At 39.6% G+C, this 18,278-nt stretch overlaps 1 protein-coding gene across 3 annotated transcripts in view; it reads right to left on the bottom strand.

Moving 5' to 3' along the window:
* Positions 1-5,529: 5,529 nt before the first annotated feature.
* amot (angiomotin) overlaps positions 5,530-18,278 on the bottom strand; it is a 129,627-nt gene continuing 116,878 nt past the window's right edge. For all 3 annotated transcript variants that reach the window (XM_028815544.2, XM_028815546.2, XM_028815545.2), the window contains exons 11-12: positions 10,530-10,760; positions 5,530-9,134 (exon numbers count right to left, since the gene is read on the bottom strand). In XM_028815544.2, the coding sequence (XP_028671377.1) occupies positions 9,034-9,134; positions 10,530-10,760 (332 nt within the window). In that variant the 3' untranslated portion in view covers positions 5,530-9,033. The remainder of the gene's footprint in view (positions 9,135-10,529; positions 10,761-18,278) is intronic.

Below are 18,278 nucleotides of genomic sequence, written 5' to 3'. Positions count from 1 at the left end.
TTCATTATCAGTAGTAACTGGCTAGTAATTAAAGTGACTGGAACAAAAACCAGCAGCCACTGCAGTCTTGGAGTTTGATAACCCTGGGCTATAATTACCACCATAATTATAGGAAACGTGAAAACCCTCTGTGTTTAAGAATATGATTTTTAATCCATTTTTGTGTTCCTATCTGTCCTCCTTGTAATTCTCTCTTTTACTTCTCGTAGGGCACTTTCAGCCACACGGTGTACATGTATCTTGGTACAGGAGTTAGAGTGCAAAACAAAGCAGAACAAAATCATGAAAGGAATTTGATAACATTTTTTTCCATTCTTCTTTTTGTATGAACATGTCGGGTGTTTGGCCTCACTGCATGTTCAGACTTTTCCTACTTCTGGTTCCTTGCAAACAGTAATCAGAATCTGTTCTGCGCTCCATGACTAACACTTAGCAGCAGCAAAGAGAATCTCTAAGCAGTAAGAGGAGCATCAGAAAGTGGAGTGCCAAGCCATCATGTAATCTATACTGTCCGCCATATTAACATGGAGATCAGGCGTCAGCTACAACACAAGACACAGCCTTTAAAAGAAATATTTACAAGACAGGCTCTGTTGAATATGAGCCAAAAAACCTTTTGCTTGCTAATGCCAACTCCGCTACCAGGTCATAAAACTCAGGTTTGGCCTCATTTAGAATGGCCTGCCCGGCTGACACTGATCTTTTAAAAGCAGACATCAGAATTTCTGTGCATTTGACAAACCCACATGCAGGAGGAGGATTCCCAGAAGGCTTATCATAAAATCCACAGGTCAACTCCATTTGAAGACTCATTCATCGATGTGCCTACTTCCTTATGCTTCTAACACAAAGCAACAAAATAACTCTGTTAAACAGGAGCTGCAAAGAAAATTTAAAAAACTGTTTTATGTGGCAGTGTCAACAAAGGAGGGATAAATGACTAACCAACCCCACACCAAGTCCACTTTTAAATGAAAGAACAGGCAACAGGCCATTTTATGCAAACTGGGAAGAAATGAATTTTATGGCAGATGTAACCAGGGGCCTCATGTATAAATGGTGTGTACGCACAGAAATGTTGCGTACGAACGTTTCCACGCTCAAGTCGCGATGTATAAAACCTAAACTTGGCGTAAAGCCACGCACATTTCCACGGTACCTCATACCCTGGCGTACGCAATTTCTCCGCTCGGTTTTGAAGACTGGCGGCACCCAGCGTCAAAGCAGTGCTACTGTTCCTGTGTGGTCACCCTTTCTTTCTTAGACCCACATTCCTGACGCAGCTTTATAAATACACTGAAACTAACTGCATATTGTTTATTAGTGTAATGCATCTGATTGTAATTAACCTGTAGCAATATAATGGTCCAGGGAATAGCCATAGTATTCCAAATACCATAACTGCTTTAGCGTTGTTACGCTCACTGCATCTTCTTCTGCTTTCAGCTGCTCCCGTTAAGGGTTGCCACAGCGGATCATCTTTTTCCATATTACTCTCACTGCACCACTTGGAGTATTTATATCACTGTATCTGAGTGGGGAATCACAGCAGCAGCTGATCAGAAAGAGAATTATCGGTATACAGTTTCAAGCACACACTACCTCAGCCATGGCAAAACGCGTCAAAGCCATTCCTGTACGGACCTCGTGTTTCAGAAACAGTTTCATCCCAAGAACTATAAACGCACTCAATCAGTCCATCAAGTGCTCCTTGTAGAACTGTTTACTTATAAGTACAATTACCCCACTGTGAACTTGCACTAGTTATAATATTGCACAACCTGCGCTACTTTATAAAGCGCGTATGATGACGATATATTTTTAAGATGAAATGCAGCAAAATATGTTGCTTATAGTATACAGATAAAACTTCATTTAAATAATCTGCATTGTTAATAATTAAACATGTGAGGACACTGTGCCGCAGCGCTAGCTAGTTCACGGATAGCTCCTGCCTTGTGCTGTATTATTGCTGGTGCTGACGCGACACTGGAAGGATAGACGGATAGAATAATAAAACATGTACTACGAAGATATTTCAATGTTCCTGAAAAGTTTTGAAGAATCGGCGTTCTAAGCTTACAGATGGCTTAACGTTTATTACAGAGCTGATTGTGTGGCGATTGGGTATTTGGAGAAAGAAAAGTACGTTTGAAAGAGACAGTACTTCTGTAATAAATTATTTCATCGAAGGTCGCACATGGCGCAGCAAGCCTCTTGCGTGAGATATGAACAAGCATTGCTCCACCGTGTTCCCATGTTTAATAACATGCTTTCATTCCTATCATCATGAAAAAGATATCACGTATACATCTCAGTATTTTAATTATTCAGAGAGCTGTAATATCACGAATGTAATGGATTCTGTGTCCTGTCGGAGAAAGAGAAAGAACGGAAGCACGTAGTGATTCACACACATAGAGCACATAGAAGATCAAATACAGAACAAAGCATTTAACGTGCTACTTGAGAAACTAGTAAAATAAACAATTTTAAGATGAAGTTTATCATGTTCTAATTTAATGACAAAATAAACTACGTGATTAAAGTGGAAATTTCGAGATTGAAGTTGACATTTCGTGCTTTTTTTCCCCACTGTGTGCCTATTTTTTTTTCTCTGTACCCTAATAAGCTTTCATATGACACTCAGACGGTGGGCTGCGAGTCGCCTTTTCACGGCGACTTTGATATGTGATTTCTTTTTTATTTCGGGCACTGTGCGACTTTGTGAACTTGAGCTTTCGAGTTTCTCCGACACTCTGTCACTCGATCAACTTCCTTTTGTTGATTATACCACTGTTTAAACCAACAAATAGTACGTTTTTCCTTTGCCTCCACTTGGTATTCGCTGAAATTCTTATATTTTCCCCCGTGCTTTTCACAGAAGGCTATTTATATCGATTTGCATATTCAAAGAGGCGTAATTCTGGGAGGAGTTGGGGCGGGACAGAAGGCGCGTGCACGTGCGTTACTTTTCACGCTGATCGGGATTTATGTAGTGGAAGAACGTGAAAGTTTGCGTATGCACAGATTCCTGCATCTGGATTTTTCTGTGCGTACGCACATTCCCGCTTTTGTGCTTACGCCATGTTATAGTGTGAGTTCTACGCATGGCGTTATACATGAGGCCCCAGGTGACTAAATCGCACCTGGAGCAGTGATGGCAGACGTCCGTCCACTCTGAACACTTTTAACAGACTGCAATCCTGGATTTGTATGAAAGATATTAAATGTAATCCGATGTTTAAAAAGCAATCATTTTGGCACAGTTTTCATGTCATAATTTAAAAGAAATCAAACAATTCACTGATTTTTCAGTAGACATGCAATATTCGTGTGCATTTGAAACACAATATAAAGGAATATTACATTTTAATTTGTCTGTTCCAATTGCGCACTGAACATGCCTCAGCTAAAAGTAAAGCAAACTCTTTACAGTTCACTCAGGGTTTTCTTGCAGCACATTACAATTCTTTCCAATATCACACGTTAAATGTGCCAAAACTAAATGAAATCAAATCAGTAATCAGCATCAAGAGGTGGGCTAAGGGGTGACAGTTGTAGAGGTGCATTGGTGTTCGGGCGCACTCGCCACTGCCAACATGTTTAACATGTGACTTAACAAAGGAGTGACTCCTGACTGGCGTAATTCTCGTCTCGCTGAAGAAGTTTACCCTCAGGTCAAGTAATCTAATGTTGCAGTGCAGTTAAATATTTGCAGCGTGGAAATTTGCTTGTTACCAAATATTGACAGATATTTGTCAGGAATAATAAACTCATCAAGTCTGGGTTTTCGTTTTTTGTTTTTACTCTTCTTATTCTCATCCTTTGTGACAATCTATATGGTTAACTTTTTCTTCTCTTTATTTGCACTTTGTTGAGCTTTTGCTAGATGTTGGTGCTGAAAGAATAAAATGGCCACAAACGATGTCATTGATCCTTCTTTGCCACAGATTTATTTAGGCAGTCAGTGGATTCTTTTGAGCAGCCACCTACTAGTGGAGTTAGTATTCTCACATTGTCATCTTTTTGTAAATAATGGCGTATAGGGTAAGAGATAATAGTGCTAAGGAGAGTACTTATTGATCAGGCTAACCAGGTACCTGAAATGACAGCCGAATCTCTAGAGGCCTCCCTTGTTGTCCACAGCTTTGTACATAAGGACCGTCCTGGGACTGGGCAACCCATGGTGCAGTGGATTTAAATAGCAGCGCCACAATTACCAGGAAGTCAGGAGTTTCCAGTGGCAGCAGGTGAGAGTCCCCATCGAGGCAATGTGCTTGTTTTAAGTAAAATGATAAACACTCAGCACTATTAGATGATTTTCAAAATCCTTGTAACACCACACACATTTTTCCTGATTTTCAGTCATAGACTTAATTTTAAAAAAAAATCTTAGCAAATCATGGAAAGTCGCGGTGCATTCCCATGACCTCCAGTCACATAGCGTGACTTCACCAGCGCCTCAGTCGTGTACTCAGCAGCTCACAACAAAGTCAAACAGGCCTGACTTTACCACAAGCCACAGAGACGGATTCTTCTGTGTGTGAGAGCTGACAACTTACGAGTGTTCGGCAGGACGTACAATGTTTACAGTATCCACAAACAGAATACAGCAGAATTAAGTCTGCAATAAAAATAAAATCAGAGAAAAACGTCAGGCTCAAAGATCTAAAGAAAGCAGATGTTCTGGACGACACAAATAGATGAGACGCTTCTAGAACTTTGGAGCCAGGGAAATGTCTATTCCACACCTCATCTCTGTTGTGTCATAGTCACTGGACGGCAGCGAGATGCTCCTTGTTGACTGGCTGCCAAAATGTGTTCACTTTATAATACTTCTGTGGCCCAATAGGAAATCTAACATTGTGCTGAGAAGACATGAGGGAGTGGTGTAATGGTGATCCCTTGCGATTCCCAGGTGTGTAACTGCACATCATTGAGTTAATGTGATTCAGCAACTGAAGTCATGAAGTCTGCCTTGCTCTCTGAGTCACCGTCATGTTGTGCAACTCTTCTGATCCACGTGGAGAGGTTGTAAAGAGGATAGATGTATGGATGGATATACAAACTACAGTGGTTTGCCCCATACCTGCCTTTTATTTAAATCACCAGCACCTCATAAAGTGTTAGCCTAATTGACCACTGCTAGTTGGCTACAATGAGTGGGTGTGCTTTATGGTGGCCTGGTGCTCAAAGACCTGGAGGATGCTTTGGCCTCTCTCAACCCCAAATAAGATGACGTGTGTTTGAGGAGACAGGATCTCTAAGATTACTGCACAGAACACTCCAGACCCATTTCTTATCTCCAGCTACCCTTTTATTACGTGTTTTATCTGCGTCATTCAAAGTGCCCCTCTGACAGGCATTCCCTGTAACAAGAGACATGGACTGCACACTTGTATACATTGGATGCACATTTCAGATAAACCACCTTTATAGACCTTACAGCATTTTAGTGAAATGTATGTAAAGATTCTAAGGTTTAAAGAAAGCAACTCTTAAATATAAAAAACAATTCAATGGATCTTTGAAGGATAAAGAGGTATAAATACAGTTTAAAAATACAATCAGGCCTTTTGAGAAATTCAATATGAGATGAACCCAATGTTATGTTAAAAAACAAAAAAGGTTCGCTACAGAATATCAAAACTACCATACTAAATACAGTAACAACTAGACTAGGCTTTTTTTATACATTTTACAAAGCAGCAATTTTTTCTTTAACAAATATATAATAACAAAATACAAATTTGAATATATTTTGCATCATTGGTAAAACAAAATTACTACATTAGTTCCAAAAAAGGTTGAACTATACTTCTATAATAATCCTACATATAGAATTGTTACATTTCTTTTGACGTCTTGACAGACACATTGCTTGCTCACACCAAAGACTCCGGAGCGCCCGCTCTTGACTGGCACTTCAAAAACAGTTTAGTGCTTTTTATTCTTTTATTATCCAACACACAAAACATGTCAGCTCTAACACACTGATCTTTGAGTTAACTGAATGACGGCAAGTGAGCACCTTGTAATTATTCCACTGGCCTACAGTTCCACTAGAAACACTAGAACTACACCTTACATTTACATTAATTTATTTAGCTAATTCTTTATCCAAAACGACTTACAACTTTTGAGATACAATTTGTTACATTTCTTTTCTTTTTCCAATTGGAGCAAAGGCGGGTGATGTGACTTGCTCAGGGTCACAGAGTGTCCGTGGCAGGATTTGGACCCATAACCTCAGGGTCTGAAGTCCAAAGCCTAACCAATGTGCCACACTGCTGCTACACTGCAACACTTAACTTCAGCATTCATGTTGGCCAATAGTACGTAATGTTCATGTGTTGTTTTCTATACAAACTGTAGTAAATTGGTGTAAGGAATGGGGCATAAAGAAGTGACCTTTAAAAAAATACATAAATTTAAAATAATCATACATGAAAGCAGAATAATACCTAAAGAATAATAAATTAAGTATTTTTGTACAAAACAACTTATATTGCTGAAGAAATTTGTAATTATTTTCCATTAAAATAGTATACCATTTTCTGCTTTATGGAACACTAATTATACACAAGTCCTTTCTTCCACCTTCCCAACCTGAACCTGCTTGTGAATGTACCTAAGGTAGGAGGCGGTCCAGCATGGGGTGCCTGTCCATCGCTGGGTGCTTGAAGATCCACACAGACCCAGCACTGATCTGCACAGGCGTCGCCCTGAGGAGACCCTAAACAAACACAGAGAGAGCTCAGAGAGTACAGAAAGCCTCCCAGCAGGGAATTAAACCAGGATCCAAGTGGTTGTGAGGAGGCAAGGCAAACTTCTAAAAACCATGCATAAAATATATTTACTGTTCCACGACACTGACCTTAGTAAAGGTGTTCAGAAAATGGATGGATGCAAGCAATGGCAAATAGACTAAAAGTGGAACCCCAAGGTCCTTAGGTCAGAGGTGCTTCAGCATGACAGATTTGTTTATTCCACTTCATGTAAGGTACATGTTGTCCAGGTGGAGCACTACACTCGAGTCACCTGAGTATTAGGTTTAAAGTAAACCAAATTTGAAAGCAGAACAATGTCAGGACCTCCTGGTAGTCTCAATAGGTTTGGAGCTCCCATTGTTTCTTTACCATTTTCCAGCTCCACTAGGTTAATACTGCTTCATCACGATGATCTAGCTGCCTAGTAAAGGTCAACAATATGAATACATCATATAGCAATAACAAGAAGGGGATGAAAACAATGGAGTACAAGTTAAATACAAAATGGTGACAAGTAGAAAGCTGAACTATGATTGCTTTGTTGTGACTGTGTTGTTACTGACACTGTGTCTGTTTAGTTAATTCCAGTAATTAAACAAGTACAAAACTATAAATGACCATCTCTTGCTAGTTCCCAAGTTTTCCCAAAATTGTTTTTTCCCTGATTGACTGGATGTTCCATGTAGAACACCTAATTCCTATGGTTCATTCCTCCACAATAGTATACTTGCTCCTATTTGCCTTACATTTTGTACTGGTTTCAAATGGCAGTTCTTAGCCAAAAAAAAAAAAAAGCCTTGGAAGACACTCAAACTATTTTAAAAAATATCACAAGGAGCTACACAAAGAGAGTGCTAGTTTAACAAACTACAAAGGAATAAATAACTCAATCTTTCAAGTGCTGAGTACATTAAAATTGGTCCTATAATGAAAATGCTAGCAGGTTCTACTGTTTGCTTGAATACATTCTGTATACGTTGCATGTTACATTCTAATATGTGGTGTTTTCTTTATGTGCAATGCTCATTCATGTAAGATGACACATTATTGGCACTAAAGCAAGGCAAGCAAGAAAAAAATGTACACAAATAAGTTTATATGATCCTCATGTTCAATAGATAGACTTAATTTTTTTTAATTTGGAGATATTTTCATCAGTAGAAAAATATGTTCTAACTAAGAAGAGTCACCTCTGTCTATAATGCACGAGCACAAGAGAGACAGCAGCCATGATTAATGTTCTGGACTAATTCAGGGATTTGCCCAGAGCTGATAAGTCTCAGATAGAGTAGCATGAGAGATGACCTGAAAATTCAGGGGTTACACACACCATAGTATCTGGAGACATGTTGACAATGTGCTGGGGGGATGCAGTCCAGGTTCTTAAATCTCAAAGGCAGCTTACTTTGACATTCTCAAGGATATTTATTGGTGGCCATGGATGAGTCACACAACCTGTAGTCTGAATATTTAATCCAGATGGTCATAAATTTAAGAGTTTCGATGTCAAAAAATAAAGTTACATGCCATCTCTATTTCAGACCTGAAACAGGAGTGGAGGTGGGGGTCAAGGCATAGACTTCACTCAGATCTGAGTGCCAAAAGGAAGGAAGATATAAACAATCAGACAAACTGATAACAAAATAAGATTCAAAATATGTGGCTTTCCCCGACAAATGCACTTACAAGTCTTGTGTGAGCATTTATGCATGGGGAACAATAAACAAAAAATCTTAAAACTTATTTAACAAAAAAAAAAAAAAAGAACAGTAGTGTGAAAACCCAAAATAATGTCACAGACTAAAGAAAAGAAAAAAAATGGAGTTGTGCTTCTGACGTAGTGCCCTATATATCTAGGTTTCAGAAGAAAAATAGTTGTAAATTAGAATGTACACTTGATAGAAAGTAGTGCAAAAATGAAATCAAGGTTTTTAAGTGTTTTGGTCCAGTGGGTAATGCAGTGCCCACAACAGCCTGTGTAAGATCCTACATGAAGCCGTTTGCTACAGGATTGATACAGTAGATTACAGGCGTCTCTACATCCCCATTAAGGTCCTGTGAACAAATAATGCGTTCAGCGTAGTGCATTTAAACATACCCTCATGTGATGCACCTTCCAGAGGCTTCAAGAGGCTGGAGTTCAAAAATCCTTCATCTCAGTTAGGGCTTTATGAATTAATACACATTTCTTTGACTACAAAACATTTTCATATTCAGTCTCTTTCCAAAGAAAATCTGAACACAGTCAGAGACTAATGATTTATATGAGAATTTCAACCATATCATTGTCAAGGTCCGGTCCAGCCGGCGAGATGGGGGCCTTCCTGTCTAGGGTTCCACTGTGCGATAGTGATAATCCATCTGCAGAGGGAAATAGTTCACATGGAGTTAGTTATGGTAAAATGGAATATCCATTTCCAGTGCATGCATTTGCCAACTTTATAGAGTCATGTTGGGGTCCAAAGCCTACCCTTGCATGACTTGGGGGCAACACAGGGACAAATCAGGGATGGGTAGCCAGACCATCACAGGTCATATTCATGTAAATACACACATTCAGAAAAATTAGGATAGTTTACAGTCAACCTTTTAACTTGGTATGCAAATCCTTTGTAATTGTGAGAAATCCATGTAGACATGAAGAGAATATGCAATCTCCACACAAACAGTGACAAGCCCAGGATTCAAACCCAAGGCTACTGAAGCTGTGAGGCACAGCACTAGGTACTGCAAAACTCTGCCACTCTAATACAGAATAATGAAACATTATAGAATTTTCCATTACTCCATGCCCCCCAACCACATGTCCAAGGTCATTATACTATTTACATTACATAGCAAGTGTGTGTTTAAATGTAAAAACACACACTCTTATGAAATGCACTGTGGGAGATACAAGGCAGCTTTGCTTGGTCAATGCTGAATCAGCCAGTACTGATCAGTTACAATAATTCAAAGTCTGCACCTCTGAAGATGGCAATGGTCCCAGGAAAGGAAAAACAAAGTTACAAAAGTTTACATAAGAGAAATAGGTCTTTGGAAATCTAGGGACGCCATCACAGTGGTAGGTCTCAGACTCTGCCCTTGGGGACCCAGGAGTTTCATCATTGGTGACCCTTTACCAACTTCAATTGTATTCCTTGTTTAAATTAGCTAACCTTTCAGTCAGTTTTTCATTTTTTATTTTATGTTTGCTTAGAGTACATGGACTTTAATCACCCAACAGATTCCAGAAAGTGACAATAAGTAAAGAACGACCATGATAACAAATCTACCACCTTTGTGGTCATTAGAAGCAATGTCTTAAATTGTGAAAAAATTATAAATTAATGAGAGGGAAAAATGGTAAAAAAAATAAAAGTTTAATTCATTACCATGAAGAACAATGCTTGTTAAAAGATGCTTCTTAAATATCTATTAAAAGTGGGAAAACCATATTGGAAATTTTTAGATTCAGGCAAAGTACAAACTGAAAGAAAAAAAATCTGTTTTTAAATTCTAATAAAAACAACTTTAAAAAAATAAACTTAGTAAATGGAATGCTGCACTACAGCATCTCAAAAACCACTGGCTCCCACTAGCACAATAACAAAAACACATGTCTAAGGCTGTTATTGGAAAGAATAGCTTAAGGCATCTCCTCCAAAGCCACATATTGGGAAGTTTTGCCATTTGTATGTTAACATGCTCACCCTCGCTATCGGGATGATTTAAACCACTGTGACCTTGAACAAACATAGCCCTCATGTTCATTACCTGGAGTGCAGGTGCTGCTGGCCATAGATAATTTTCCCTGCATAGGTATCAGAGTGCTGACAGAGTTCTTGCCCTGGTCACTGTTCTTATCTGTCTGAGTGCTGCTGTCCCGGCTGCCAGTTTTAGAATGTGCAGACGGCATAGGTGTGGAGGGGAAGACAGGAGATGGAGATGAAGAAATAGACTCATTGCAAAGGGATTCAGCCCGGTACTCTGTCCCAAGCAAAACACCTGTAAAAGATTCAAACGAAAATGTACAATATTTTATATAGCATTAATTCTTTGTTAGTTGTAAATTGTTTAAAAGAGTTAATATAAATAATGTGAAATAACAACAATAACAGACATTATTTGGGTTGACCAAATTCTCATCCTGTACTTTCTGCTGTCTTTGGAATCCTTCAGTGTAGGATCCTCCTCATGCACTAGTCACATCAATATCTTGCCTTGGATGGCCTTTTGGCCTCATCCCCTCTTATCTTCATTATATCTTGAATTATCTATTCATCAGCCCTTTCAAGAATATCCACCTACAGTCTTAGTCCCATGAACAATTCATATAATTTGCATAAAGGCGAGTTACTAGGTGAGTAACATCTGGGTTTCTGGGTGTCTGTTCAAGAGTGGGAAGTGTTTACAGGTTGGTTTATTTTGTGATTTATTACTCATGCATTGCTATAGTTATTTGTAAGTTATTAAGGTTATTTTACTGTGTAACTTTCTGTATTTAAGTATACTGATCGAACCGTGTTTGCTGGCTTGCTTACTGACAAGTTTTAATCTGTTTAACGAGTGTCTCCCCCTTGCTTTGTGTTGCTAATTGCTAATACTCATAGCTGTGCTCAATTACCTGCTCCTTACTCAATGAGACTTAAAGCATTGTTGCAAAATGTCAACTGAAGCATCAGCCCTCCTTGTGTAAAGAATGCAAGCAAGGACAGAATACAAGGTAGTGGAGACTCATACTTAAAGTAACTGGTATTCCTTTTAATCTCATTCGTCTGCTTATGTCTACAATACATTCTTGTTGTTAACACTAGACATTTCTTTCACCACTTTAGCAGGACAAGGAGAAATACTGACAATCTTAATCTAATTTATTAACCCACTTCTTCAGACACCATCTTCTCTTTTGGCTTGTGGAACTGCCAGTCTGCAGTCAACAAAGCGGACTTTATTATTGCTTTTGCCACTCAAAGGGGTCTCCAAGTGGAGACACTCACAGAACTGGAGATTCACAAGGGGGTACTGTAGGTAACTACACTATGAATACCATGCAATTACTGCCTCCTATCCAATTAACATTGATATTTATTGCCCTTCGGGTTTGCTCAAGAACTTCCACAAGTTCACTCTCCCTTCTCTGCTTTCATCTCATTTCATACTCCTCCTCCACCTACTCCTCCAAATCACCTTGACTGCTAATGACTTTCCAGGAAAGGGTGGTGGCTATGAGTAGTCCGTTCTCGTCATTGCAGTCAATCATTATGCCTCCTTCCAAGCAACACCCAATATTCTCTCCCCACTATCTCTTCAGTTGACCCATTCTCCTCATATCTCCTTCAGGCTGTCTCTCCCTCACTAATTTCTGTAATTACATATAACATTAACATCTCCTTCAGCTCAAGTACTTTTCCTACCATATTCATACATGCTGTGATAGTACCATTTCTCAAAAAACGAACACTCGATCAATTATAAGTTAGCAATTACAGGCTTGTCTCTCCTTCCTTTTCTTTCTGAAACACTTGAACATGCTATGTCTAACCATGTCTCTAGTTTTCTTGGACAGAACATATTGCTTGATCACAGCCAGTCCGGCTTCAAAAGGAACCATTCTATAGAGACAGCTCTACACAGACTGCGGTCGACCAGTTATGGTTAGCTACTCAGTCCTGATTCTTCTAGATCTCTCCTTTGCCTTGGATACAGTCAGCTATGAGATCCTTCTTGCCACCCTCACTGACTCTGGCATAACCAGAACATTTCCCAGATGGTTCAAGTCTTAATCTAAGGAGCCCTTAACCCGACACCATTGGTAATGTTACTGATGAGATAAGCAGTGAGGCAACAACATAGAAAGGGGATGCTGCAAAAGGGTCAAGTGTTTTTATTAAAACAACAGAACAATACAGTGTTCAAATTACATAAAGTGCAGTGCCTTCCAAAAAGAGTCATTCTTAAATAAATAATCCATTAAAACAAGCGTGAAACTGGGAGGTTAAAAACAATAGACAAATCTCTTCTTAAAAATAACGAGGTTAAAATAATGCAGGAAGCATTTCTTTTAAAAAAACAACAACAAGTAGCCCGGTGTCTCCTTTCCTCTGGCAGCTCCCCTGATTCACCCGTTTGGGCCCTGCAACAGGAAAGTCGCACTCTCAGCAGCTGGCCTTCTCTCCACTGTCCAACTGTTCGGTTCGCCTTACTGATCCCTGGCTACGATAGGCCCCGCCAAACAGTGACTTGGGATTCCCCAACGACCAGGGCTCTCACGCTGGAGAAATCCACGTCTCAAGTCCTGACTCCCGCTGCCTTACGCGGAGAGTCATCCGCCCTTCACCACTGGTCACTCCCGCTACATGATCACTCAGCGGGAGCGACCATTACTACTACTCCCGGGTATCGGCCCAACACCCAGGCTTCCTGCACAGCTGCAACTAGGGAATCCATTCCTGGGAATTCGGGAATACCGGGCTCCTGGGGATGACACAGTGCATGGGCATCTCACATGTGAACATTTTTAGAATGAAAGACACTTATTTTTAATAAAACTACTGCAATATGTTGACACAAATAAAAGACTAACCTTATCTACAAGCAGTTCATGCTGTCATATACAGTAAGTACATGTATCTTTAGTTGCGGTAATAAGAGCGTAGAAAGCACAACGTCCTCACAGGTGGCACAGTGGTAGTGCTGCTGCTTTGCAGTAAGGAGACTGTGGAAGATTGTGGGTTCACTTCCCGGTTCCTCCCTGTGTGGATAGCGCTTTGAGAACTCAGAAAAGCGCTATATAAATGTAATGAATTATTATTATTATTATTAATGTGTCCAGCGTGCGGTCGTCCAGGCAAGAGCGCACCTTCGTGCAGAAGTACGCCAGCTGCTGAGAAAGCATGCTCTGCCTCCACTGAAGTAGGCGGCACAATCATCAGATACTGATACACTTGTTCTAAACAATGCCTGCGCTTGCCGTTGCTCTGAAACACCACCATTTCAGCTTTTACTGATGCATCCAGTTTCTTGTCATCATTCCGTGATGGCAAGTTTCTTGGCACAGATAATGCGGATGCAACAGACTGACGGATTGCAATTTCAAGTTGCTGTTCAAAGCTGTTGTCTGATGAAGTGCAAGCTGCAGCAATGGCGCCACCTTAATAATTTTTAACTATAACTCTGTTATTTCTTGATCGATTTTTACATGCTATATATGCGAGCTTGGCCGTTCCCGTTTTCCTGGGAATTACAGCAGTTTCATTCCTGGGAATGCGGGAATGAAAAATATCCGGGAATGGATTCCCTAGCTGCAACGCGAGCCTGCATTCGCTCGCTTGCTCTCCCGCATCGACTCTCTCTCTCCCCTGCTTTCTCCTACAACCTGCGTTCGTTGTTGTTCTCTCTTTTTTCCTTTTCTTTTTCCATTTTTCATTTTTTTCCTCCTAGCCAACTAGCGCTTCTATATATCAAGAGGGCATGGCAGCTGTAGCAAATTAGCAGCCCCAGGAACAATCACAGATGCGGGCGGTCTCTCACCTGTGCACTTAGGTGAGAAACGCCCACACCACGAATCGCCCCGAGAACTGCTTCAGCCACACAACCCCCAAGCCCCCTCACCAAGCCGCAAGCGCGGTGATTATTTATTTTAAAAACTGGCCCTAGAACAGGAGCTGGGAACCCGCTATACCACACAAGGGTGCATCAGACATGCACAGGGGTGCCTTGAGAATCACAGCTGGGTCCTCTATTCTCATCTCTCTAGGCTCATGGTTTCGCTTATCAGTGCTATGCTGACAATAAGCAGCTGTACCTGTTGTTCCCTCCTGAGGGTAACACGGTATCAGCTACAGTTTCTGCATGTCTTATAGATATTTTAGCCTAGATGAAGGACCATAATCTACAGCTCAACCTGGATAACATGGAACTTCTTGTTATCCCAACCAGCCAATATGTTCAACTCCCCATTTCTGTACAACTTGGCTCATTGTCACTAATTGTAATTGATGAGTAGCTATCTTTCTTTGACCACATTTCAAGTGTCACCCGTTCATGCAGATTCACTCTGTATAATATCGCTACTCGCTACTAAATTACTGAAACACACTACTAGCAGGACTCACATCTGCTATAAAGCCACTGCAAGTGGTTTAAATTGCAACAGCCTTCATGTATTCAGCCAGTTAAGACAGGTGCATGTCACTTTTCTCATTAGATGGTTCCCTTTAGCAGCACACATTAACTTTAAATCTTTGTTGCTTGCCTACATAGCAGTCAATAGGTCAGCTCCTGTGCATAAGGAAATACTGGTGAGGTGCTATACTTCTTCTCACCCACTGAGGTCTGCCAATAAACAGCTTCTGGTGAAGCTACCTCTGTGTGGTATCAAAGCTCAGTCCAGACTCTTTCCTTATGTAGGACCTAGTTGGTGGAACAAACCACCAACCTTCATCCAAACTGCTAACTCCCTCAATGTGTTTAAGAAGTGAATGAAAAAGCTACTGTTCTGTTACTATCTGTCAAATGGTTAATGGATGTTTTTTGCTTTGTGGATGCCTGCCATACTTTTAATTAATTGATATTTTTTGTTATACTAGCCTTAGAGCTCATCACTTGTGAGGATCAACTTTTGTAAATTGTTCAAAACAGTCCCTGACTGATGTTACTTGATTATGTTGACCTGTTTTGTAAGATGATTTGTATAAAAGTGTCTGCTAAGCAAATAAATGTAAAATGTACAAAGCTTTCCCCTTCAATGTCATGGAGGGTTCTTTTAGTCTGCACCTCCTTTGTTATGTAGCACATCAGTGTCCTCACACCCATACAACTTTTATGAACACACTTTCAGCAGCCCATAACTCCCAAGAGTTTTTCCTAACATTTTGAGTTTGTATACCTTGGAGAGGTGGTTGCAATGACTATAAAGTCTCCTGCCACCAACCACAACCTTGTTCTTTTGTTCATTTACCTCCATGCCTACTGAGTTCATGTTACTTCACCTGTACTTATCTACTTGTTCTGCATTTTTTGCTGTTGCTACAAAGTCACCAGCATACAATGGTTCCAATAACAGTTCCTAGGCCATTCCATCCATTACTGTCATAAATATCTTCAGATTCAGAACAAAGGCCTAGCTAAGCTCCCACTAAAATCCAATCTGGTATCTTTCCTGTCATTCATGACCATGGGTCCAGGTTTTTGTTCCAACCAAGTTGCTTAATTAGAAGCCAATCCTCTCCAATAACAGATCTTATTTAATTTCATTGCTTGTTACTGTTTTAACTCTACCATGTCAGTTCATTCTTAAATCATAGATTTTTTTCCTTTCTAATGATACATGTATCATCCAAGTGATTTGAAGCCTAAAATAGATAAGTAATTTTTAATTTTTCACCTTCTCTTCAGTTTCCTTCTGAGTACTTAAACCAAATAGCAAACGATGAATACACACGGGTGGATATGGAAACAAGCTAGATGTAGAACTGTTGGTTTTTTTGTCATTTGTATCTTATTGCTAATAACGAGCAGTTAAAACAACAAATACAACAGTTTAAGACTGAAATAAGCAATTAAGGGATCAAAATCTTAAACGAGATAACTAAAATGAAGCAGGAAAATGTCACTTGAGCAATAAGTGCTTCATCAGCAATGGATGATTTTTCATGAAGCAGTTGGGTTGGAACAAAACCTGAACCTGCGGGCCTCCAGGACTGACATTGCTCAGCCCTAATTTAAAGGGCCAGAGTCTTAAATAGCAAATAAATTAAATGAAGTTAATTAGAAGCAAAAACTAGTCAATAATTAAGAAAAATGGTTAGAATGAAAACCTGTAGCCACTGTGGTTCTCCAGGATTAGAGTTGACCACCTCTCCTTATATTCTGGCATAATGGTACACATTTTAGTACCTCTCATACTACCTTTCCAAAATCTAAAGCTTTTCTCGCATTTATATTAGTGCTGGGCAGTATGACCAAAATTCTACATCACGGTATTTTTCAAAATTATACTAGTTTCATGGTATTCAACGGTATTTTTTTCCCCATGCATGAGTGGATATTAACCGCATTTTCCATTTCAATTATCGCAGTAGACTGGATAAGAATAACCTATTCCACTGTCATGAGAATTGTACATTGTACAAAAAAACATTTTAATGTTCACACAAGTATTAATACAGGTTTGCATGCCCATAAAGTGATAGTTTTCAAGGGGGTGGCACTAATGAAGAGAAGGAATCACATTGCATGACAGATGCAGTCAAAATATAGAACCTTTTTTTATTGAGCAAATTTTGCAAACAACTTAAACTATAATTTTGACAACATATTTTCAACCATCCAAAGAGGCATTTAGACTTAGTAAAATATCCAGAGGTGCTTGTCAAAAGTTGTATTGCACTCAACATGTCTTAGAAAAGGAATAAATAGTAAATATTTTTTGTAAACCAACTACACTTTCTGTTAATGTTAACAATCTCTGTCCACTGACACATTAGCTATATGGATTGAAATGGCGTTGGTTATCTCGATCCACTGCTTGCTTTTTTTTAATCATATCTAGTACCTCTAGAAACGCATCTACAATTGACGTCTGACTCAAGCGTCCTCTAACTGTTTCAGTTTTACCTGAGGACATGGAGGGTGTCAATCTTAGTTCCATACATTCATGGTACTCCAAAGCATGTTTGCGGCTAAGGTGGTGCAACAAATTGCTCATGATGCCGCCTCTGGTGACAACTTTAGCTCAACAGCATTTGCAGTAAATAGTTGTTTGGTCCACGTCCAACCTTTTAAAGCCAAAGTATCTCCAGACAACAGACACGGTTCCTTTTTTCGGCAAAGGTTTCTTCTGTGTCATCATGTTCAACTTTATCGTCTGCTACAGCTTTAGTTTCAGAATGTTCTCTGTCCATTTTCACCACGCAATACTTCCACTAACACATGTACTCCATTGCATGTGTGTTTAGTGGTGTAGCAGTGAAAAAGGTCCCCCCCTTAAACAGTTTCCCGCTGCGCCACATTCCGAACATTGTTTAGGCTATTTAAACCGGTATTGTGGTATAAGAAAAATTCATATCATAACAAAAATAATAAACGGTTTTCGGTATGAAACGGTATACCTCCCAGCACTAATTGATATTGTATTGAAGATCACATGAGGATTTGTACAAGCCATAAATTCCGTGGATGAGACTAATGAACAACTTTACAGACAGTCAAGAAACAGCCACTATTTTTGCTTCTAGCAGCATTAGCAGTAATGTGTAGTCCGATTCTGCGGAGTCCCACAACACTGACAAAGATGTGAATAACACTGCAGGAGATGAGACACAGCCCCAAACCTGAACAAAGGAATCCCTCTGTACAGCCTTTTATTTTAATCTGCTCAATATGTGAAACCAAAATGTTTAGTTACATATCACTTTTTTGGCACAAAGTGACATTGGCCTTTCAAAAATGTTTAATTGATGTTTAGTAACTGTTACATTAGATGAAAGTTGATTACTCATAAATATGATGTTGCACTAATCA

The sequence above is a fragment of the Erpetoichthys calabaricus genome, chromosome 12 (assembly GCF_900747795.2).
Source record: "Erpetoichthys calabaricus chromosome 12, fErpCal1.3, whole genome shotgun sequence".
Classification (NCBI taxonomy): Eukaryota; Metazoa; Chordata; class Cladistia; order Polypteriformes; family Polypteridae; genus Erpetoichthys; species Erpetoichthys calabaricus.
The sequence above is the reverse complement of the archived record's forward strand: the minus strand, read 5'-3'. Positions and strand labels throughout refer to the sequence as shown.